Below are 21106 nucleotides of genomic sequence, written 5' to 3'. Positions count from 1 at the left end.
GTATGTGCCACCCCCTACTGCCACCACTGCTAAAGGGGAGTGGTGGTGGCTTAGTGGGCTAAAACAAATAACTGTTAATCAGAAGGTTGCTGGTTTGATCCCCCACGGCCACCACCATTGTGTCCTTGAGCAAGGCACTTAACTCGAGGTTGCTCCGGGGGGATTGTCCCTGTAATAAGTGCACTGTAAGTTGCTTTGGATAAAAGCGTCTGCCAAATGCATAAATGTAAATGTAACACTGCCAGCAATCCCCAGCAACCGAGCATCATGATCTTATTAAATTTCAATGAGAGCACAGCTCTCAGAGCAAAATCAAATAACCAAGACAGTGACCGTTGGCTCAACATGATCCCAAATGAAGTCACCATGTTGCTTTCGAGAGTTCCAGTACCTTGGCATCGGCCCTGTCATGCTGAGTTACTGACATGCGGCATCTCCCGTCAGATATTTTTGCATCAGTTCAAAACCTTTTTTATGTGGTGCGACCAGAAGTAGTCTGTGACAGGGCAGAGGGCAGCGTCGGGTTGTGATTATATACACCCAGTCCCTTATCAGGCTAATTAAGCCTCTGAGAGGGATAAAGGTAGACTGCGGAAGGTGGTGTGACGAGAAGGAGATCGTTTACGGTCAGCTGACCATCATGTGTGTTTGTGTCTTTGTTTCAGTTTCTCATGAAACTATTATTTATATTGTCAAGCCGGTTCTCACCTTCTCCTTGCCACGAGGGGAAGAGGGAAGTGACTCCCCGACCGCCTGGAGCGTTAGGGCCGCTGCCAGGGGCGGAGAAGTGTCACCACGAGTTTCCAGGAATGCGGAGGGGTGTTCTGTCTGCTGGGGGTCATGGGTCTGACTCCGGTCCGCCCAGTGAGGAGCAGTTGCCGTCCACCTGAGAGAGTGTAGGAGTGATCAAGGACCATGCGACGGTGTATGAAAGAACCGTGTTGGCCTTTTCCCTCTCTTTTAAATTTTACAGTGTTTTTTGGGGGGGTACTACACTGTTACAGGAAGTACTCCCCCTATTTTAATTATTTCTGTTTCCCTCCACTTGTCTACTCCCTCTTCCAGATAGACGGGGATGACCTGCCTGCAGACGGGGCAGAAGGCACGCCCCTCCCCAGGGAAAGGGGGGGGGTGTACGTCATGGATCCCCAGCCTGAGAGAACGAGGGAGGAATGTGACAGGCCGGAGGATGGGGCCACACCTGGTCCCTTATCAGGCTAATTAAGCCTCCGAGAGGGATAAAGGTCGACTGCGGAAGGTGGTGTGACGAGAGGGAGATCGTTTATGGTCAGCTGACCATCATGTGTGTTTGTGTCTTTTGTTTCAGTTTCTCTTAAACTATTAAATTAAACTATTATTTATATTGTCAAGACAGTTCTCGTGTCCTCCTTGCCTGTCTTTATAGCTTTTATATTTTTATATATATAAATATATATATACTGTATATAAAAGGCTGACTGCAGAAGGTGGTGCGACAAGAGGGAGATTGTTTACGGTCTGTAATACTAATAAAAAAAACACTTGATGAAAGACTGATTAAGATGATGATTAAGATATTGTTTCACCATTTTAAACGTACTAATAAGTTTAAAGACTACACAACACAAGCTGAGGTAAAAGTCAAACAAAGACTTTTACAACCCCACAGAATTCGTTGTCGTTTAGCCATTTGATGTGGGGATGATACCAGGATGTATAAAGTCAAAGTTCAGTAGCTAGAGTAGGTGCCAACCTCTGTAAAGAAATAAAAGTTTTATATTCAGTGATCATAAAAATGGACTATAGTTCACTTATTAGCTTGTATTCCTTTGTGCCAAACTGAAGTTGTAAATTATACTTGAAATGATGAACACCAGCTAACATGTTTGTGGATTCAATGTTCTCTTCTAGGTGCAGAATCTGAAGATGTAGAGGTCCTGTCACTGGTGGGACTGAACGCTGTTCCCTGTGATGCACCTGTGACAAGTCTAATTGCTGCTAAATACACCTGTCAAAGGTCAGCTGGTTAAGGAGCATTTAGTGATGCATAATAAATGTGATGCATTTGGAGGTTTTGCTTCAATAGTTTGTTGGTAAATGTTCCTCTTTATTCTTCGCTCGGTTTGTTTGATGGGTTCTAATGTATCCCGTTACTGTTTTACTGAGTGAGAAACGAATTCAGACCATTTGCTAAGCCATGTAATGACTTAAAAGAATGATTCAATTAACATATTTCATTCAATAATTCGGGCATTGCGGTTGATTCTAAACTGCCGACGAAAAATATAGGATACGCTCTTCTTCAAATACCATTATGGATACCTTGATAGAATAACCCACCAAACTGGCTAGAGAATTTACTGCATTGGCTGATAAGTTTGGTTGTTACCTTTATTTGCCTGGAGTTACTTTCAATCCTTGATTAGAAATATGAGAAAATGGCAGGTGAGGCACAAGGGGCCAAGTCTCAATTTGGGGTGGTATGTGCCACCCCCTACTGCCACCACTGCTAAAGGGGAGTGGTGGTGGCTTAGTGGGCTAAAACAAATAACTGTTAATCAGAAGGTTGCTGGTTTGATCCCCCACGGCCACCACCATTGTGTCCTTGAGCAAGACACTTAACTCGAGGTTGCTCCGGGGGGATTGTGCCTGTAATAAGTGCACTGTAAGTTGCTTTGGATAAAAGCGTCTGCCAAATGCATAAATGTAAATGTAACACTGCCAGCAATCCCCAGCAACCGAGCATCATGATCTTATTAAATTTCAATGAGAGCACAGCTCTCAGAGCAAAGTCAAATAACCAAGACAGTGACCGTTGGCTCAACATGATCCCAAATGAAGTCACCATGTTGCTTTCGAGAGTTCCAGTACCTTGGCATCGGCCCTGTCATGCTGAGTTACTGACATGCGGCATCTCCCGTCAGATATTTTTGCATCAGTTCAAAACCTTTTTTATGTGGTGCGACCAGAAGTAGTCTGTGACAGGGCAGAGGGCAGCGCCGGGTTGTGATTATATACACCCAGTCCCTTATCAGGCTAATTAAGCCTCTGAGAGGGATAAAGGTAGACTGCGGAAGGTGGTGTGACGAGAAGGAGATCGTTTACGGTCAGCTGACCATCATGTGTGTTTGTGTCTTTGTTTCAGTTTCTCATGAAACTATTATTTATATTGTCAAGCCGGTTCTCACCTTCTCCTTGCTACGAGGGGAAGAGGGAAGTGACTCCCCGACCGCCTGGAGCGTTAGGGCCGCTGCCAGGGGCGGAGAAGTGTCACCACGAGTTTCCAGGAATGCGGAGGGGTGTTCTGTCTGCTGGGGGTCGTGGGTCTGACTCCGGTCCGCCCAGTGAGGAGCAGTTGCCGTCCACCTGAGAGAGTGTAGGAGTGATCAAGGACCATGCGACGGTGTATGAAAGAACCGTGTTGGCCTTTTCCCTCTCTTTTAAATTTTACAGTGTTTTTTGGGGGGGTACTACACTGTTACAGGAAGTACTCCCCCTATTTTAATTATTTCTGTTTCCCTCCCCTTGTCCACTCCCTCTTCCAGATAGACGGGGATGACCTGCCTGCAGACGAGGCAGAAGGCACGCCCCTCCCCAGGGAAAGGGGGGTGTACGTCATGGATCCCCAGCCTGAGAGAACGAGGGAGGAATGTGACAGGCCGGAGGATGGGGCCACACCTGGTCCCTTATCAGGCTAATTAAGCCTCCGAGAGGGATAAAGGTCGACTGCGGAAGGTGGTGTGACGAGAGGGAGATCGTTTATGGTCAGCTGACCATCATGTGTGTTTGTGTCTTTTGTTTCAGTTTCTCTTAAACTATTAAATTAAACTATTATTTATATTGTCAAGACAGTTCTCGTGTCCTCCTTGCCTGTCTTTATAGCTTTTATATTTTTATATATATAAATATATATATACTGTATATAAAAGGCTGACTGCAGAAGGTGGTGCGACAAGAGGGAGATTGTTTACGGTCTGTAATACTAATAAAAAAAAACACTTGATGAAAGACTGATTAAGATGATGATTAAGATATTGTTTCACCATTTTAAACGTACTAATAAGTTTAAAGACTACACAACACAAGCTGAGGTAAAAGTCAAACAAAGACTTTTACAACCCCACAGAATTCGTTGTCGTTTAGCCATTTGATGTGGGGATGATACCAGGATGTATAAAGTCAAAGTTCAGTAGCTAGAGTAGGTGCCAACCTCTGTAAAGAAATAAAAGTTTTATATTCAGTGATCATAAAAATGGACTATAGTTCACTTATTAGCTTGTATTACTTTGTGCCAAACTGAAGTTGTAAATTATACTTGAAATGATGAACACCAGCTAACATGTTTGTGGATTCAATGTTCTCTTCTAGGTGCAGAATCTGAAGATGTAGAGGTCCTGTCACTGGTGGGACTGAACGCTGTTCCCTGTGATGCACCTGTGACAAGTCTAATTGCTGCTAAATACACCTGTCAAAGGTCAGCTGGTTAAGGAGCATTTAGTGATGCATAATAAATGTGATGCATTTGGAGGTTTTGCTTCAATAGTTTGTTGGTAAATGTTCCTCTTTATTCTTCGCTCGGTTTGTTTGATGGGTTCTAATGTATCCCGTTACTGTTTTACTGAGTGAGAAACGAATTCAGACCATTTGCTAAGCCATGTAATGACTTAAAAGAATGATTCAATTAACATATTTTATTCAATAATTCGGGCATTGCGGTTGATTCTAAACTGCCGACGAAAAATATATGATACGCTCTTCTTCAAATACCATTATGGATAGCTTGATAGAATAACCCACCAAACTGAATAGAAAATTTACTGCATTGGCTGATAAGTTTGGTTGTTACCTTTATTTGCCTGGAGTTACTTTCAATCCTTGATTAGAAAAATGAGAAAATGGCAGGTGAGGCACAAGGGACAAGTCTCAATTTCACCCCCTACTGCCACCACTGCTAAAGGGGAGTGGTGGTGGCGTAGTGGGCTAAAGCACATAACTGTTAATCAGAAGGTTGCTGGTTTGATCCCCCACGGCCACCACCATTGTGTCCTTGAGCAAGGCACTTAACTCGAGGTTGCTTTGGATAAAAGCGTCTGCCAAATGCATAAACGTAAATGTAACACTGCCAGCAATCCCCAGCAACCAAGCATCATGATCTTATTAAATTTCAATGAGAGCACAGCTCTCAGAGCAAAGTCAAATAACCAAGACAGTGACCGTTGGCTCAACATGATCCCAAATGAAGTCACCATGTTGCTTTCGAGAGTTCCAGTACCTTGGCATCGGCCCTGTCATGCTGAGTTACTGACATGCGCCATCTCCCGTCAGATATTTTTGCATCAGTTCAAAACCTTTTTTATGTGGTGCGACCAGAAGTAGTCTGTGACAGAGCAGAGGGCAGCGCCGGGTTGTGATTGTATACATCCAGTCCCTTATCAGGCTAATTAAGCCTCTGAGAGGGAAAAAGGTAGACTGCGGAAGGTGGTGTGACGAGAAGGAGATCGTTTACGGTCAGCTGACCATCATGTGTGTTTGTGTCTTTGTTTCAGTTTCTCATTAAACTATTATTTATATTGTCAAGCCGGTTCTCACATCCTCCTTGCCACGAGGGGAAGAGGGAAGTGACTCCCGACCGCCTGGAGCGTTAGGGCCGCTGCCAGGGGCGGAGGAGTGTCACAACGAGTCGCCAGGAACATGGAGGGGCGTTCTGTCCACCGGGGTCGTGGGTCTGATTCCGGTCCGCCCAGTGAGGAGCAGTTGCGTCCGCCTGAGAGAGTGGAGGAGTGATCAAGGACCATGCGACGGTGTATCAGAAAACCGGCGAGTACTTTTTTTTTTTTCATCTCTCTCTCTCTCACTGCCGCTCCGTGTTGGCCTTTTCCCTCTCTTTTAAATTTTACAGTGTTTTTTGGCGGGGTACTACACTGTTACAGGTAGTACTCCCCCTATTTTAATTATTTCTGTTTCCCTCCCCTTGTCCCCTCCCTCTTCCAGGTAGACGGGGATGACCTGCCTGCAGACGGGGCAGAAGGCACGCCCCTCCCCAGGGAAAGGGGGGGGGGGGGTGTACGTCATGCCGGGGGCTCCCCAGCCTGAGAGAACGAGGGAGGAATGTGACAGGGCGGAGGGTGGGGCCGGGTCGTGATTATACACACTCGGTCCCTTATCAGGTTAATTGAGCCTCCAAGAGGGATAAAGGTCGACTGCGTAAGGTGGTGTGACGAGAGGGAGATCGTTTATGGTCAGCTGACCATCATGTGTGTTTGTGTCTTTTGTTTCAGTTTCTCTTAAACTATTACATTAAATTAAACTATTATTTATATTGTCAAGCCAGTTCTCGTGTCCTCCTTGCCCGTCTTTATAGCTTTTATGTTTTATATATATATATATATAAAGGCCGACTGCAGAAGGTGGTGTGACAAGAGGGAGATGGTTTACGGTCTGTAATAATAATTTAAAAAAAAAAACACTTGATGAAAGACTGATTAAGATGATGATTAAGATATTCTTTCACCATTTTAAACTTACTAATAAGTTTAAAGACTACACAACACAAGCTGAGGTAAAAGTCAAACAAAGACTTTTACAACCCCACAGAATTCGTTGTCGTTTAGCCATTTGATGTGGGGATGATACCAGGATGTATAAAGTCAAAGTTCAGTAGCTACAGTAGGTGCCAACCTCTGTAAAGAAATAAAAGTTTTATATTCAGTGTAATATAAACTGTATCAGCTGTACCTTTACAACCTTTTATTATTTATTTTTAATATTTTATTGTCCTGTATAACAGAGCGTGGCACTAAATCTAGCTGATCTCAGCCTCCATCCTGGCGCCCTGTCTAAAATAATAAGGCTAAGAAAACAAATTCTGTGGGGTTGTAAAAGTCTTTGCTTGTCTTCTACCTTTACTTGTGTTCTTTAGTGTTATCAAGTTAATTCTCAAGTTCAAGAAAATCTCTAATGCTTGCCTTTCATCAAGTGTTTTTCAGTTTGATGTCTAACACACAAGGTAGACATTTTGGTGGTGTTGGCAAAAAGCAGCTAGCGTAACCTTTCCAGCCCAATGACACCACCGTGACTACTCGAATCTCTGCCTGCCTGGCAGACATCTCGGCGTGGATGAATGAACACCAACTGCAACTCAATCCATCCAAAACTGAACTCCTGGTCTTTCCAGCCTACCCTGCTGTTGAACACAACATCACCGTGAAGCTGGGTTCGACTACAGTAACGCCTTCAAAAACGGTCTGAAATGTACGGGGTAACCATTGATAACAAACCAAATTTCGCGGACCACATCTCAAAGACAGCAAGATCATGTAGATTTACACTCATCAGGAAGATAAGACCCTTCCTATCTAAACATGCCACATAACTGCTTGTTCAGTCACTTGTCATAACTAGACTGGACTACTGTAACGCTCTCATTGCAGGCCTCCCTGCATGTGCAATTAGACCCCTGCAAATGATCCAGAATGCAGCAGCACATCTGGTCTTTAATGAGCCAAAGAGAACACGTTACACTACTCCTTGTCTCTCTCCACTGCCTGCCATTTGATGCACGTATCAAATTCAAGACTCTGATGCTGGCATACAGAACAGTCACTGGGTCTGCTCCAACATACCTAAAATCATTTCTGCAGAGCTACATGCCCACTAGAAGCCTGCGGTCGGCTAAGGAACATCGCCTTGTTGTACCAACACAAAGAGTCACCAAAACACTTTCTCGGATTTTCAGCTTCATCATACCACATTGGTGGAATGACCTTCCCAACTCCATCCGTGAAGCTGACTCACTCTCTGTCTTCAAAAACTGACTTAGAGCTCCAAGAGCACTTAACTAGTCACTAACAAATAAAATAAAAAATCTTTTAAAATTTGCACTTGTATATGCTTTGAATACTATTCTGATACTAGTGAAACTCTGTAATATGGCACTTTTGTACCACTGTCTCCTTAAGATGATTTACTTATGCTTTCCTGTTTGCAAAATGAATAAATGTAATGTAATGTAAATGTAATATCACATGGCCTCCCCTTGCTTTCACCAACAGAACACCCCCTTTGTGTTGTGCCTCTATGCATTGATTATATTGCAAATATCCACTCACTGAGCACTTTATTAGGAACAACTATTGTCTGAATTAAGTGCCCAACATGGTCTTCTGCTGTTGTAGCCCATCCACCTCAAGGTTTGACATGTTGTGCATTCTGGGATGCTATTCTGCTCACCACAATTGAGCTAGAAACAAAACAATACATATATATACTTTTTAACTACAAATGTTCACTTCTGTACATCTCTGTGATGCGTGCTCATGAGAGGGATGACGTAAGCTTGTTGGTAAGGTCATATATCACGTGGGGGAGGCAGGAAGCGTGTCATTGTTTACAAGAGAAACTTGCACAGACCACAGACCAAGCGCCGTTCACAAACCAAAACAGTCCAAAACTATTTCAAAACAATATTTAAAAAAATTATAATTTCCAAATAATAATAAAAAACATTACTGCAGTTAATAACCATCCTATATTTCAGAGCAATGCCGTTGCGTTATCAATTTGTGTTTTTTATTTAGCAGAAATATAAAGGCTATATTACTGTCAGGAATTCAAGCCACACAAGTTGTAGTTAGTGAAACCAAGTGTGAGAGCGTTTACTGAGATTAACAGAATTTACAGGGTTTACATAGTGAGATCAATGTATAGGTGATATCACACAGAAGAGAAGCTTCACAAACTGAAGAAGAGGTAACAGGCGAAACAGCAGGGTAAGCACTAAACAGATATCAACGAAGTTCAAGAGCAAATACAGACAGGTAAATAAACACTGCGTGAGAGCAGTGCAGTCAAACTAGAGTCCTTTGTGTGACACTTAACACTGAAGTGGTGTGAAGGTGAGTTATTATGCAGGCAGTGATGAGCGAGTGAACTGAGTGCAGGTGAAGTGAATTAGAAATTGGGTGATGAGGAGTGGAACGCTGAGGGAGATGCAGAGCCCGAGGGAGGCAAGACAATGTCAACATTTTCACACATATTTACATTTATAAATTTGGTAGACGATTTATCCAGTGCGACTTACAGTGCACTTATTACAGGGACAATCCCCGGAGCAACCTGGAGTTAAGTGCCTAGCTCAAGGACACAATGGTGGTGGCCATTGGGGATCGAACCAACAACCTTCTTATTAACATTTATGTGCTTTAGCCCACTACGCCACCACCACACATATCTGAGTTCAGCTGGAAAAAAAGCACGGGCACAGACGATGAATTCAGATATTTACCCTTTGTTTCTTTTGATGGTCTGAAATCCTCAGGGGTAAAATGTTCACTGCACACCTTCCAATATTTGAGAGAATGTACCTGGATATCAGTACATTGATGTACTGATATCCAGGTTCAATGTGATAAGCCAGAGCTTCAATCGCTCATGATCATATATAGGCAATCGATAAAAGTTAATATTTTCCCCGGCGTGCATTTTCTTTGGGGTTTCTGAAGGTCCAGAAGACCCAGGAGTGGGTCCAGTGCCATATGGTGGCGTACCTAATGGCGGAAGAGCCCTCTTCTTCTCTCTCTCTCTCTCTCTCTCTCTCTTTCTCTCTCTGGTGTTGGCGTGGCCGTTTATATGCCTGCTCTTCCCATTGTTACTGGAATTAGAGACTGTTAGACATAATTTAGTTCAGGTGTAAGCACTTTTACCTCTTTCTCTTTTGACGCTTGACCACGCCCCTGCTGCCACAACACTATCAGTATGTAAGGCTGGCACCAAGATGACGTAAAAGTCAAAGAACTCTGCGAGAACAAAGTCATGAAAACTTTCACACAGAAGAACATTTCCACCTGAGTCAACACATTCTACTGAGCATGGACCATAAAGCGCAAATCTCTGCACCCCACTCCTTTGTTCCCCTTCAGCTCAGAATCACCTCAAACTCACCTCTCAAAGATCTGTATGTAACAAAATATCATATCTGATGTATACAAATAATGTAACTAGGCATGTTTGATATCATTTAAAAGGTCTCAGTGTGACTGGTACTATGGTTCCATGCCCACAACCGATAATATCTGGTAATAAGGTTTTAACAATGTAAACTAATTCTGGCCATGGCTTGGTGGTGTGTTTACCTCCTGGGTCTTTCATCTAAATAATCTCCTGTATGCAGATAAATGCAAACCTAACCACTCCCAAAATTCCCTTTGTCCCTTTGTTTGAGGGAGTGGTGGTGGTGTAGTGGTCGAAGCACATAACTGGTAATCTGGTAATCAGAAGGATGCTGGTTCGAGCCCCACATCCACCACCATTGTGTCCTTGAGCAAGGCACTTAACTCCAGGTTGCTCCAGGGGGATTGTCCCTGTAATAAGGGCTCTGTAAGTCGCTTTGGATAAAAGCGTCTGCCAGATGCATAAATGTTATGGTTTGGATATTTTAGGAAAGCTGGCCCAGAGCTCATGGAATCTGCATGAGGAAGTTGCTGTGTGTAGCCAGATTGATCCACTGAAGACACAAATTGCTGTGTGTCACTTTGCCATGTATGCTTCTTTGACTTGTCTTTTATTTTTAGGAATGTTTATTTATTTTGGTCATATGTGAATTTGGCTTTGATTGATTTTTGAAACTTGTGTTTTTAATCCTATCTGGCAAATAAATTGTTATTATTTGATTTATTCTGTTTTCCTCCAAAATCATTTCTATCATTATTCTTTACTGGAGCTTTAATATAGGAGAAACCGCCCTGGATATAGCCGGGCAGGAGGAACATTTCAGGTTCATTATTGTTTGTTTTATGCACTTAAAATTAGCTAGATTTGTTTGAAAAAATTTATGTATTATTTCCTACCTCCTCACCAACGGTTTGCATCTCACACATTGAACGTAATTGCTTCAAAGGATCTAGTGGATGCCATCTCCAAAGGTCCTGCCCACAGGCTACACAATAGTTCAACTGCAAAATATGCAGCAATATGGAACAAAGGATGTAGTACGTGGTTCGGGAATTTTGTAAGTCAATAATAATTCATCCATCTTTTAATTGTATACACAATCAAGGAAGAACATTTCCTTCTTCCGGAATGCTTTAATGCTTTTTAGCAGCGACTCCTATAGCGGCTCCACCTCCTAACTCAGTCCCAGCCTGGGGCTTCCTCCCAGGCTCCCTGACCCAGTCCCCATCCTGTGGCCGCCTCCCAGGCCCTCTGACACAGTCCCTGTCCTAAGGCTGCCTCCCAGGCCTCCTGACCCAGTCCCTGTCCTACGGCCACCTCCCTGGACTCCTGACCCAGTCCCTGTCCTACGGCCACCTCCCAGGCCTCCTGACCCTGGCCGTCCGCCTGATCTGCTCCGGTCCCCTTGGTCTCCTGGCCGTCCGCCTGATCTGCTCCGGTCCCCTTGGTCTCCTGGCCGTCCGCCTCATCTGCTCCGGTCCCCTTGGTCTCCTGGCCGTCCACCTGATCTGCTCCGGTCCCCTTGGTCTCCTGGCCGTCCGCCTGATCTGCTCCGGTCCCCTTGGTCTCCTGGCCGTCCGCCTGATCTGCTCTGGTCCCCTTGGTCTCCTGGCCACCCGCCTGATCTGCTCTGGTTCCCTTGGTCTCCTGGCCGCCCGCCTGATCTGTTGTGGTCCACTTGGTCTCCTGACCACCCGGCTGATCTGCTCCCTGACTTTGCCATGTTCCTCTGCTCTCCTTAAACCTTGTGCCCCCTTGGACTGATGGTTTGCTCCATGTGCTTTGTAGTTTTATTCTTTGATTGGTTCTCCCTGATTATTTCTCATTCCCTGATTGTTTCCCCAGATGTTCCTCGTTCCCTTATTTTTTCTCTTGTGTATTTAAGCCCTTGGTTTCCCTGTTTCCTGTGTCAATTCTTGCATGTATGAATGTTTTTGTCTATGCGCTGTGCCAGGTTCCCTGTGTTTTGCTTTTCCTTTTGCTCCGAGTTTACTTGTATGTTTTCCAGTTTAATAAAGCTGCGTTTAGATCCTTATTCCTTGTCTGCCTCATCACAGTCAGAGTCAAATGACAGACGAACACGCATTCTATCCACGTCTTCATGTGACTCAAGCAAGAGATTTTACATTTGGGCGAAAATTCTAATTAATACTAATTATAATAAAAACCGTCCCATTTCAACAATGCAAATCATCACATTTTTGAATCACAATGTATCGTACCATGCAGATACGGGTCAGAAGCTTAATGTTCACATCAACCATCAGAAAGGGGAAAAAAATGTGATCTCAAATATTTCTATGAATTTTGGTGCCAGACGGGCTGGCTTGAGAATTTCTGTAGCTGCTGATCTCGTGGGATTTTCACACAACAGTCTCTAGAGTTAACTCGGAATGGTGCCAAAAACAAAAAACATCCAGTGAGCAGCAGTTCTGTGGATGGAAACACCTTGTTGCTGAGAGATGTCAACGGAGAATAACAAGACTGGTTCGAGCTGACAGAAAGGCTACGGTAACTCAAGTAACCACTCTGTACAATTGCAGTGAGCAGAACAGCATCACAGAATGCACAACATCAACTACAACAGCAGAAGAACACATCGGGAACTTTATTAGGACCATAGTGTTGCTAGTGAAGTGCACAGTGAGGATCTACAGAAATGAAGGCAATTCCAAAGGGTTCACATATTTTCCTTGCCACTGTATGTTTAAAGAAAAAATGTTGAATGTACTGTCAGCTCTAAAAAGTTGAAATAATCAACGATGACTTGCGACTTGACTTGGACTCGAGCCCTCTGACTTGGAAAGAATTTATACCTTCTAAAACAAAAGATCAGAGTTGTAGATTTAAAAATGTCCCCAATAAACAATTAGTTATTTTTTTTAAATCTGCATTTCCATGGTCCACATTCAACCAATCAGAGAACCAACCAGATGGTCCCGTATTTAAAGTTGAAATGATATATTCCGTATCAAATCAATACAGGACGCGACTTGTCCCGTATTTAAGCTGGTCAGATAGTGTCACGGCAAAATCATCTCAGATCTTTAATTTAACATAAAGTAGGAACTTTTGAATGTTGGGAAAGGGGTCATCTGAAAAGTCCACACATTGTGCTAAACCATGTTAATACAATGGAGAATGTAATAGAGCTGTTCAGCTTGTAGTCCACAAACCCGGAAGAGAATTCGCCATGGGTTCCCTTGGGATTTTCCTATGGATTTTACACACGATCATACCTTAAATGTGAATTAGTGTTTAATTACATACTTGTTACTTAATAGTCACTTGGGGTGTAAAGTTTCACTCACGATTCTGTTCGGTTCACAATTCTTTAAACTTTGCCTAAATCCAGAAAAGTAAAGATTTATCTTTTTATTATTGTTATTATTATTATTACTTTGAAGACATATGTAGAACAGTTCCTTTCCTTTTAAATTGAGCTGAAAGTACTGTTTTAAAAAGTGTTAAATGATTCATAAGAGATGTACTTGGACTAAAAATTAGCCCAGAACAGGGCAATGGTGACACCAAATGGAAAATACGGAATGATGCATGTTAGATACATACGCTGCTACACACTGTTACTGATTACATACATTTAAAATATTATTAAAATTAATATTTAAAAAAAAAAATTATATTGTCTCTGATTACATGAAAAGCAAATACATTCTAACTGAATGGACATTTTGTGGCTCTATTCAATGATCTTTGTCCCCGACCCAGAGTAAGAGAGAGCATGTCCTATTGTAATTTTTTGATGATTGATTATTCAATTAAACCGTAAAATAGGGGGGAAAAAAATTCCACTCAATAAAAAACTTTTTTTTTACTTACTTATAAAGAGATGAAAATAGGCTACAGCAGTAGCTAATAGCGTACTGTCAAAACAATATCTCAATGAGTTTCCAAAATAATTTAATGCGTGTGGGAGTATTACAGGACTGTCACTCAAACACTATATTTCCTGGAACTCTGTGGTTTTAATATTTGAAAATACTTGAAGTGTTTGTTTGGGGTGGTGAGAGGGGAGGAGCACTTATATCCCTATAAATTATGTTGTGTCCTTCCAAACAGCCTTTTTGATTTGTGTTAACACCAGTGACAACACCTGCTGTCTCTTAATTACAAATAAGTCAGGTACAAAAGTTAAACACTTCTGCAATATGTCTGCTGAATTTGAACTCTGTCCTGGAAGAAAAATCGGGGGCTCCAACCCCTGTTTCATCATCGCTGAGATCGGACAGAACCATCAAGGAGACATAGAGATCGCCAAGAAAATGATCCGAATGGCCAAGGTAGGCCTGGTACTTGCATTTTCAGTTGGTAAATCTGATTGTGTTAAAGGATATTTTTTATTTATAATTTATTTTTATTTTTTTTTACATATTTTTCAAATCACAGTTGTTCTGGAAGGAAAGAAACACATTTTTATAAGGTGCAAACTTATGGTCAGATACAGTGCGTGCGCGCGTGCGCAATGAGCTTCTGTAAATAGTATTTTAAAGATAAGCGTAAACCGTCAAATTAATGACTGCCTCCCTCCGTCCCTCCCTCCCTGTTCTCATGTAGGATTGTGGCGCTGATTGTGCAAAGTTTCAGAAGAGTGAGATCGAGCATAGATTCACGAGACAAGCTCTGGAGCGCCGCTATACGTCTCCTCACGCCTGGGGAGAAACATACGGAGATCACAAGCGCCATCTTGAGTTCAGTCACCAGCAGTACAGAGAACTTCAGCAGTACGCCAATGATCTCGGCATCTTCTTTACAGCGTCAGGGATGGACGAGGTAAGTAAAGAATAATTGAATATTGCCCGTTGAATTGTTGAAAAATAATGCACACCTAACCCTAGTATTCAACTGGTCATATGATGCTAACATGGCTGCCCCCATGAGGCACCCCTGCCCATGTACTATAAAAGAGCTCTCATAAGGTGACTGATAAGATTGAACTCTTCATCATCCCACCCCCTTGAGTGGTCATGATTTAATACATATGTTTGAAAATTACTATTCTTTTCTTTATAAGTAAAATTTTTAAATGATGAAAAAAAAATACTGAGTGAACCCTCCTTTTGTCCTTTGGGTAATTTTTTAACCATATTGAAAACCATTAAAAATGCATACATTCTTTATTAGGGTTCGACAGCACTAAACGGCACTGCCCTATCAAATAATATCATGTTATTAATCTTATCTTGTAACATATTTATTAAAATAGTCTCTCTGTGAGTGTTTGAGAGGAAAGTATCCAATTTGAGGGAAAGATGCAGTAACCAGTGGAACCGATGGGGGAGCTAGAGAACAGAAGGCCGGTAGGGGGTACATTTGAGAACAATTTAATATTTTTATGTTCAATTGGATTCACAGATATACAAAAAAGATTTAAAGCTGTATAACATCCAGAAAGTCCTAAGATGAATGGTCAAAACTGGTTCTTCCCATTTGGGTCGAAATTGACCTGTTAAGACAATGGAAGGAACAATTAGATTTGAATTGACAAAAGTTCTCAAAAATTCTCTCATGTCATACCAGATGCATATGACTTTCTTTCTTCTGCTGAACACAAATTACGATTTTTAGAAGATTATCTCAGCACTGAAGGTCCATTCAAAACAAGTGAATGGTGGCCAGATCATTCAAGTTCCAGAAATCACATAAAGGAAGCATAAATGTAATCCATATGACTCTAGTGGTTATGTCTATGTATTCAGAGGTGAAATGGAAGGTATGGGTGAGAAACGGATCAATATTAAAGTCATTTTTCCTTACTAAAAATCTCCACTTTCACTTTCTAAAAGTAAAAGCAAAAGTGGAGATTTATATAAACAATTATTACAATATTTATCTTTTTACCCAAAGTAATTGGATCACATCAGAAGACATATTAAACAATGAGGTTTTTGAAAGGTCTTGTCACCATTCACATGCATTGAAAGGAACCACAGAGCTGAATATTCTTGTAAAAATCTTTGTGTTCAGCAGAAGAAAGAATGTCATACATTGGGATGACATGAGGGTGAGTAGTTTTTTTGTGGGTTTTTGATTTTTATTTTTTTTTTGTGAACTATCCCTTTAAATGCATTTGTATCCCTTCCTCTCTCTGCTCTTCCTCTGTTAGATGGCTGTAGAATTTCTCCATGAAATAAATGTGCCATTTTTCAAAGTTGCCTCAGCTGACACTAACAATATCCCTTACCTGGAGAAAACCGCCAAAAAGGTAAATAAAATTCAAAATAAAAACCTGACCTGACTACATCAACTGTACCTGTTTAACCTGTAAAATATGTAATTTATTCTTTCAAATGATTTCCTGAAAGCAGCATTTATCTTTGTATATTTTTTGAGGCTGGTACTGTCGGTTTCCCAACACTCTTGTAACACACTTATTTTGTGTCAGGATCCCGTTACATGTGTTCTTGTTTTGGTCTTACGTTTCTCTCCTTCATGTGCTCTGTCTAGTGTCTTGACCTCACGCACTTGTTTGCCTTGTTATTTGTTCATTTGCTTCACCTGCTCTCCTAATTTCCAACCCTGATTTTTCCCTCATTAAATTATTTTTGTCTCTTGTCGTGCTGGATTATTTCTCTATTTTCTCGTCGGTCTGGTTTATGTCTATGTGTGTGTGTGTGTTTGTGATATATATATATATATATATATATATATATATATATATAAGAAGCTTTCCGAAATTGCTTCGGAAAATGATTCACAGTTTCGAAGTGCACGCTGAGGACATCTGCTGGTCACAGGTGTGTAAATGCAATGAGAAAATTTGAGTCAAAGTAGATACAATAACACAATGCATTGGAAATTAATTTCTGCCTTGCATTTGTCATATATTTTTCATGCTTGTCTACAACATCATGGAATAAGCAGGTCTGAATATCTGTAGAATATGTAGACCTTCATATATAAATTGGCCTTTTATGATTACTCTTTTATAATCATTTTAAATGTCAAACTATTTATTTTTTTATAATAAAACAACACTTTGTTGTATAAAAAAATTTGACAAATTGGTATGCTTTGACAGATTGTGCAAATAAACATTTGAAAACGAAACATTGTGGTAATAAATTACACCAGAGATTATTTAGCAGAGACAGGCCACTTCTACACAAATAAATGGGAGAAATTAGAACGCCCAACCGAGGAACTCTTGCGACCAATGGTCAACAGATGTAGAAAGGTACATCTTACAGGTCAAAGAGCCAATCAACTTTTAGATACAGATATCACCTGTCAATCAATAATTTTGAGATTTTGGTCTTTCTCCATTCAAGTAGATCGGAGCTGCACTGGCATGACTGGAAATAGCCTCCGAGAGCGTTCCAAAGATGGAACAGTGGACTGACTTGCTATGACTTTGGCATTTCTGAAAATTTGACTAAATGCGAAACATAATCATTTTCAATTAACTGTAAATGCACATTATCTTGAGGGAGCCAGCCTTTTTACTCATGGTGCAGGCAGCTCTTTGCTTTGGGGAGAGTTGTATTTGCTGTATAATAAAGCAACTGTAGGCCTACGTTATATTTTTAAATATATTTCAGAATAAATGCAAAAGCTCACATAATGAGGGCTCAAATGCTATTCCATTTCACCGACAGCCTCCATATACCTGGGAGCGCACCCACTCAAAACAGTTCTGGTGGATTGTGAGGACCCACTTTAACAACGATCTGTGCACTTTCGTCTAACCAGGGCTACGTATGAAGAATTGTGTACCATGGTCGGGCCTTTCGTTGAGCCAGTGTTAGATAATTTTGTCATTCAATGTATTTAATTTATTTTCTTGATCTGCAATCCCCGTCTCGATGCAGCTCAGCTGAGGGAAGAAAGAAATGACACAGACACCCAATGCTATCAAATCCTTCTTCAACATTTATTGTTCAACACTTTGTTATATGGTCCAGAAAAACCACATTCCACTGGACCCCCACCAATGAAATAGTTCTTTACCTTATATGGGGGTGACATACATGTTTGTACTACGTGTGAAACATGAGAGTACAGAGACAGGAAACACATTCCTATAGAACATCTTTTGAACAGGGAGCAGCTGCAGCTACCCCAATAAAAGAAGTTTAAAAGAGGCCTTCATTATAATAGATATAGTATGACGTAATGAAGCATCGTTTGCTGAAATCACATGACTTGGCCGGTTTGATACACACTCAGAAGCATTGGTTCGAAACTAAAAATGTGTAAATGTTTCGAAGCTTCATGAAGCATGTTTCAAAAGCTAGTTGGCAACCGTCTGTGCTTCTTTTATCTTGCATTTTGTCTTTGCATTTTCTCCTTAAAATAAAGCCTTTAAGAGATTTTGACTGTCTGCATTTGGGTTCTTTAGTTCAAAATCTGACAGGTATACAACATATTTTACAGGTCGTCCCATGGTGATATCCAGTGGTATGCAGTCTTTGGAGACCATGCGCTGTGCTTACCAAACAGTCTGGAAGCACAATCACAAATTCGTCTTCCTGCAGTGTACCAGTGCTTATCCTCTGCCAATCGAGCACGTCAACCTCAGAATGATCACTGTTAGTCCATGCTAGCTGTCTAATCACTGCTGATTATATCTCATGATGAAATCATGCTTAACTTCTCATTTGTGGAGAAAGAATGTGCTATGCTCCTGCATTATGTGTTATGAGGACATCATGAGGACATCATGAGTATTTAATGAGTAATTTGAATCCCTAAAACAAAATTGTGACTCTCTTTCCTTTTGCAAATGTAGGAGTTTCAGAAAGAGTTCCCAGACATTCCAATTGGTTACTCTGGACATGAGACGGGCATCCATGTGTCTGTAGCTGCTGTGGCACTGGGGGCAAAGGTCCTGGAGCGTCATGTGACTCTGGATAAGAGCTGGAAAGGCAGTGACCACGCGGCATCGCTAGAGCCGGTTGAGCTGGCAGAGCTGGTGAAAGCAATCAGGACAGTTGAGACAGCGATGGGCTCTCCAATTAAACACATGCTGCCCTGTGAAGCCTCCTGCCACAGCAAGGTTAGATATAAAGCTCGCTTTGAAAGAGTTTTGAATATTTATTCAACTTCTGTCAAGTTGTTTTTGTCCTACAAATCAAGGAAGTTATAGAATGTAATTTAAAATTATTTTATATGGTTTATGATCTTTACAGCTGGGTAAATCGGTAGTGGCCCGGAAGCCATTGCAGAAAGGTGTGGCATTAACTCTTGACATGCTGACAGTAAAAGTGGCTGAACCGCATGGTGTGACACCAGAGAACATCTTCAAACTTGTTGGCAAAAAAATCACAGTGGACCTGGAGGAAGACGCCACCATCACTGATGCCATGATAAAAGATTAAGTGTCTCCACAAATACATATCAGAAAGGTTTTTGGGGCTAATAAGAATTCAATCCACATTATTTATCTAAATGGATTTAAGGTTTATTTACGGTGTATTAATGGAAACATATTTTTAAGTAGTGGATTTGTAAATTGTGGGTTCTGCTTGTTTTGTTTTCTTCTTCACTGGAAAAAAAAACTTTATTTACACAGGGTTTTATCTGTATGTATAAAGCCACTTTAGAGTAAAATTTTAGTCTTGTGTGTCAAAAATCTGAGAATGACGTAATTGTATTCCTAGATTTAAGATTAAGCATCATTCATAAAGGTTCATAAGTGATAAGATTTGTTCTCGGCTCCTAAACAGTTTAAGGGTGCTGGAGAGGTCTCCTAATCTAGTTAAGAGTAGCATGATGAATGTGTTCTACGGAGACAACACACTCTGCAAAAAAGAATGAATGTGTTGGACTTATGACAGTGGAAAATGGGCAAATGTGTTTCCTAGTTAAGAAAAATGAAATCCATCAGTATATATATATATATATATATATTCTTCCCATAAGGCCTGCACCCCTGAGTCTTCACTTTACTGTTGTACATGAAACTGGTGTTGAGCGGGTAGAATTCAATCAAGCTGTCAGCGGTGTCTATTTCTCAAACTAGAGACTCTGATGTACTTATCCTCTTGTTTAGTTGTACAACTGGCCTTCCACATCTCTTTCTGTCCTTGTTAGAGACAGTTGTCCTTTGTCTTGGAAGACTGTAGTGTACGCCTTTGAATGGAGTCTTCAGTTTTTTGGCAATTTCAAGCATTGTATAGCCTTCATTCCTCAAAACAATGATTGACTGATGAGTTTCTAGAGAAAGCTGTTTCTTTTTTGCCATTTTTGACCTTAATAAATGCCAGTCTATTGCATACTGTGGCAACTTAAAAACAAACACAAAGACCATGTTAAGGTTCATTTAACAAACCAAATATCTTTCAACTGTGTTTGATATAATGGCAAGTGATTTTCTAGTACCAAATTAGCAATTTAGCATGAATACTCAAGGATAAGGTGTTGGAGTGATGGCTGCTGGCTACATTTTTCAAATGGTGTTAGTGCTGTTTTTTACATCAGTAATGTCCTGACTATAATTTGTGATCAGTTGAATGACACTTTGCTGAAATAAAGTACCAAGTTCCTTCCGAAACAGCAAAATCTGTTAATTATTCCAAATTTGTGTCGCCAGTGTAAATCAAAGATGAAAATATTCCGCAATTAATTCAGTTATGATTAGCTGAAAACTTACATGACAAACCTCCATCTGTGATGCCACTTTACAGTAGTGAAAACGTTTTTCGATAGGAAAAAAAGTCATTTGAAAATGTGAAATGATATAAAAGAAATTAAATGAATAAAAAAAAACACAAATATTAATTGAGTGAAGTAAACAAATGGAGTGCCAAAATAAAATATTGTTGGTATGTTGAATTGGATTTTTTTGTAGCCATCAGTTAAAATATGGAGTGGTGGTGGTGTAGTGAGCTAAAGCACATAACTGGTAAACACAAGGTTGCTGGTTTGATACCCACAGTCATCACTATAGTGTCCTTGAGCAAGGCACTTAACTCCAGGTTAACTCCAGCTCCAAGGGGGATTATCCCTGTAATTAGTGCACTGTAAGTGACTTTGGATAAAAAGCAAATGCACAAATGTAATATAAATACAGGAAATTCAATATGGCTTTCTCATTTGATTAACCAAAGCTGGGACATATTACCCTTGCACACTCACTATTGGCTGCTTCAGTGGATGAGCGTGGCCATTTTGGGTCGACATCACTGTAGCCCTTATTTTACAACACTTAAGTGTCACC

General features: G+C 41.0%; 1 protein-coding gene across 1 annotated transcript; it reads left to right on the top strand.

Annotated features, from left to right (window-relative positions):
- Nucleotides 1–14065: 14065 nt before the first annotated feature.
- LOC127638134 (sialic acid synthase-like) lies at nt 14066–20428 on the top strand. The gene is made up of 6 exons (XM_052119499.1): nt 14066–14228; nt 14503–14718; nt 16052–16149; nt 18320–18476; nt 18677–18943; nt 19077–20428. The coding sequence occupies exons 1-6, from the start codon at nt 14097–14099 to the stop codon at nt 19263–19265; spliced, it is 1059 nt and encodes a 352-aa protein (XP_051975459.1). The 5' UTR covers nt 14066–14096; the 3' UTR covers nt 19266–20428.
- The last annotated feature ends 678 nt before the right edge of the window (nt 20429–21106 follow it).

Source organism: Xyrauchen texanus, chromosome 46 (genome assembly GCF_025860055.1).
Source record: "Xyrauchen texanus isolate HMW12.3.18 chromosome 46, RBS_HiC_50CHRs, whole genome shotgun sequence".
NCBI lineage: Eukaryota > Metazoa > Chordata > Actinopteri > Cypriniformes > Catostomidae > Xyrauchen > Xyrauchen texanus.
Note: the sequence above shows the minus strand (reverse complement) of the source record. Positions and strands in the feature narration are given on the sequence as shown.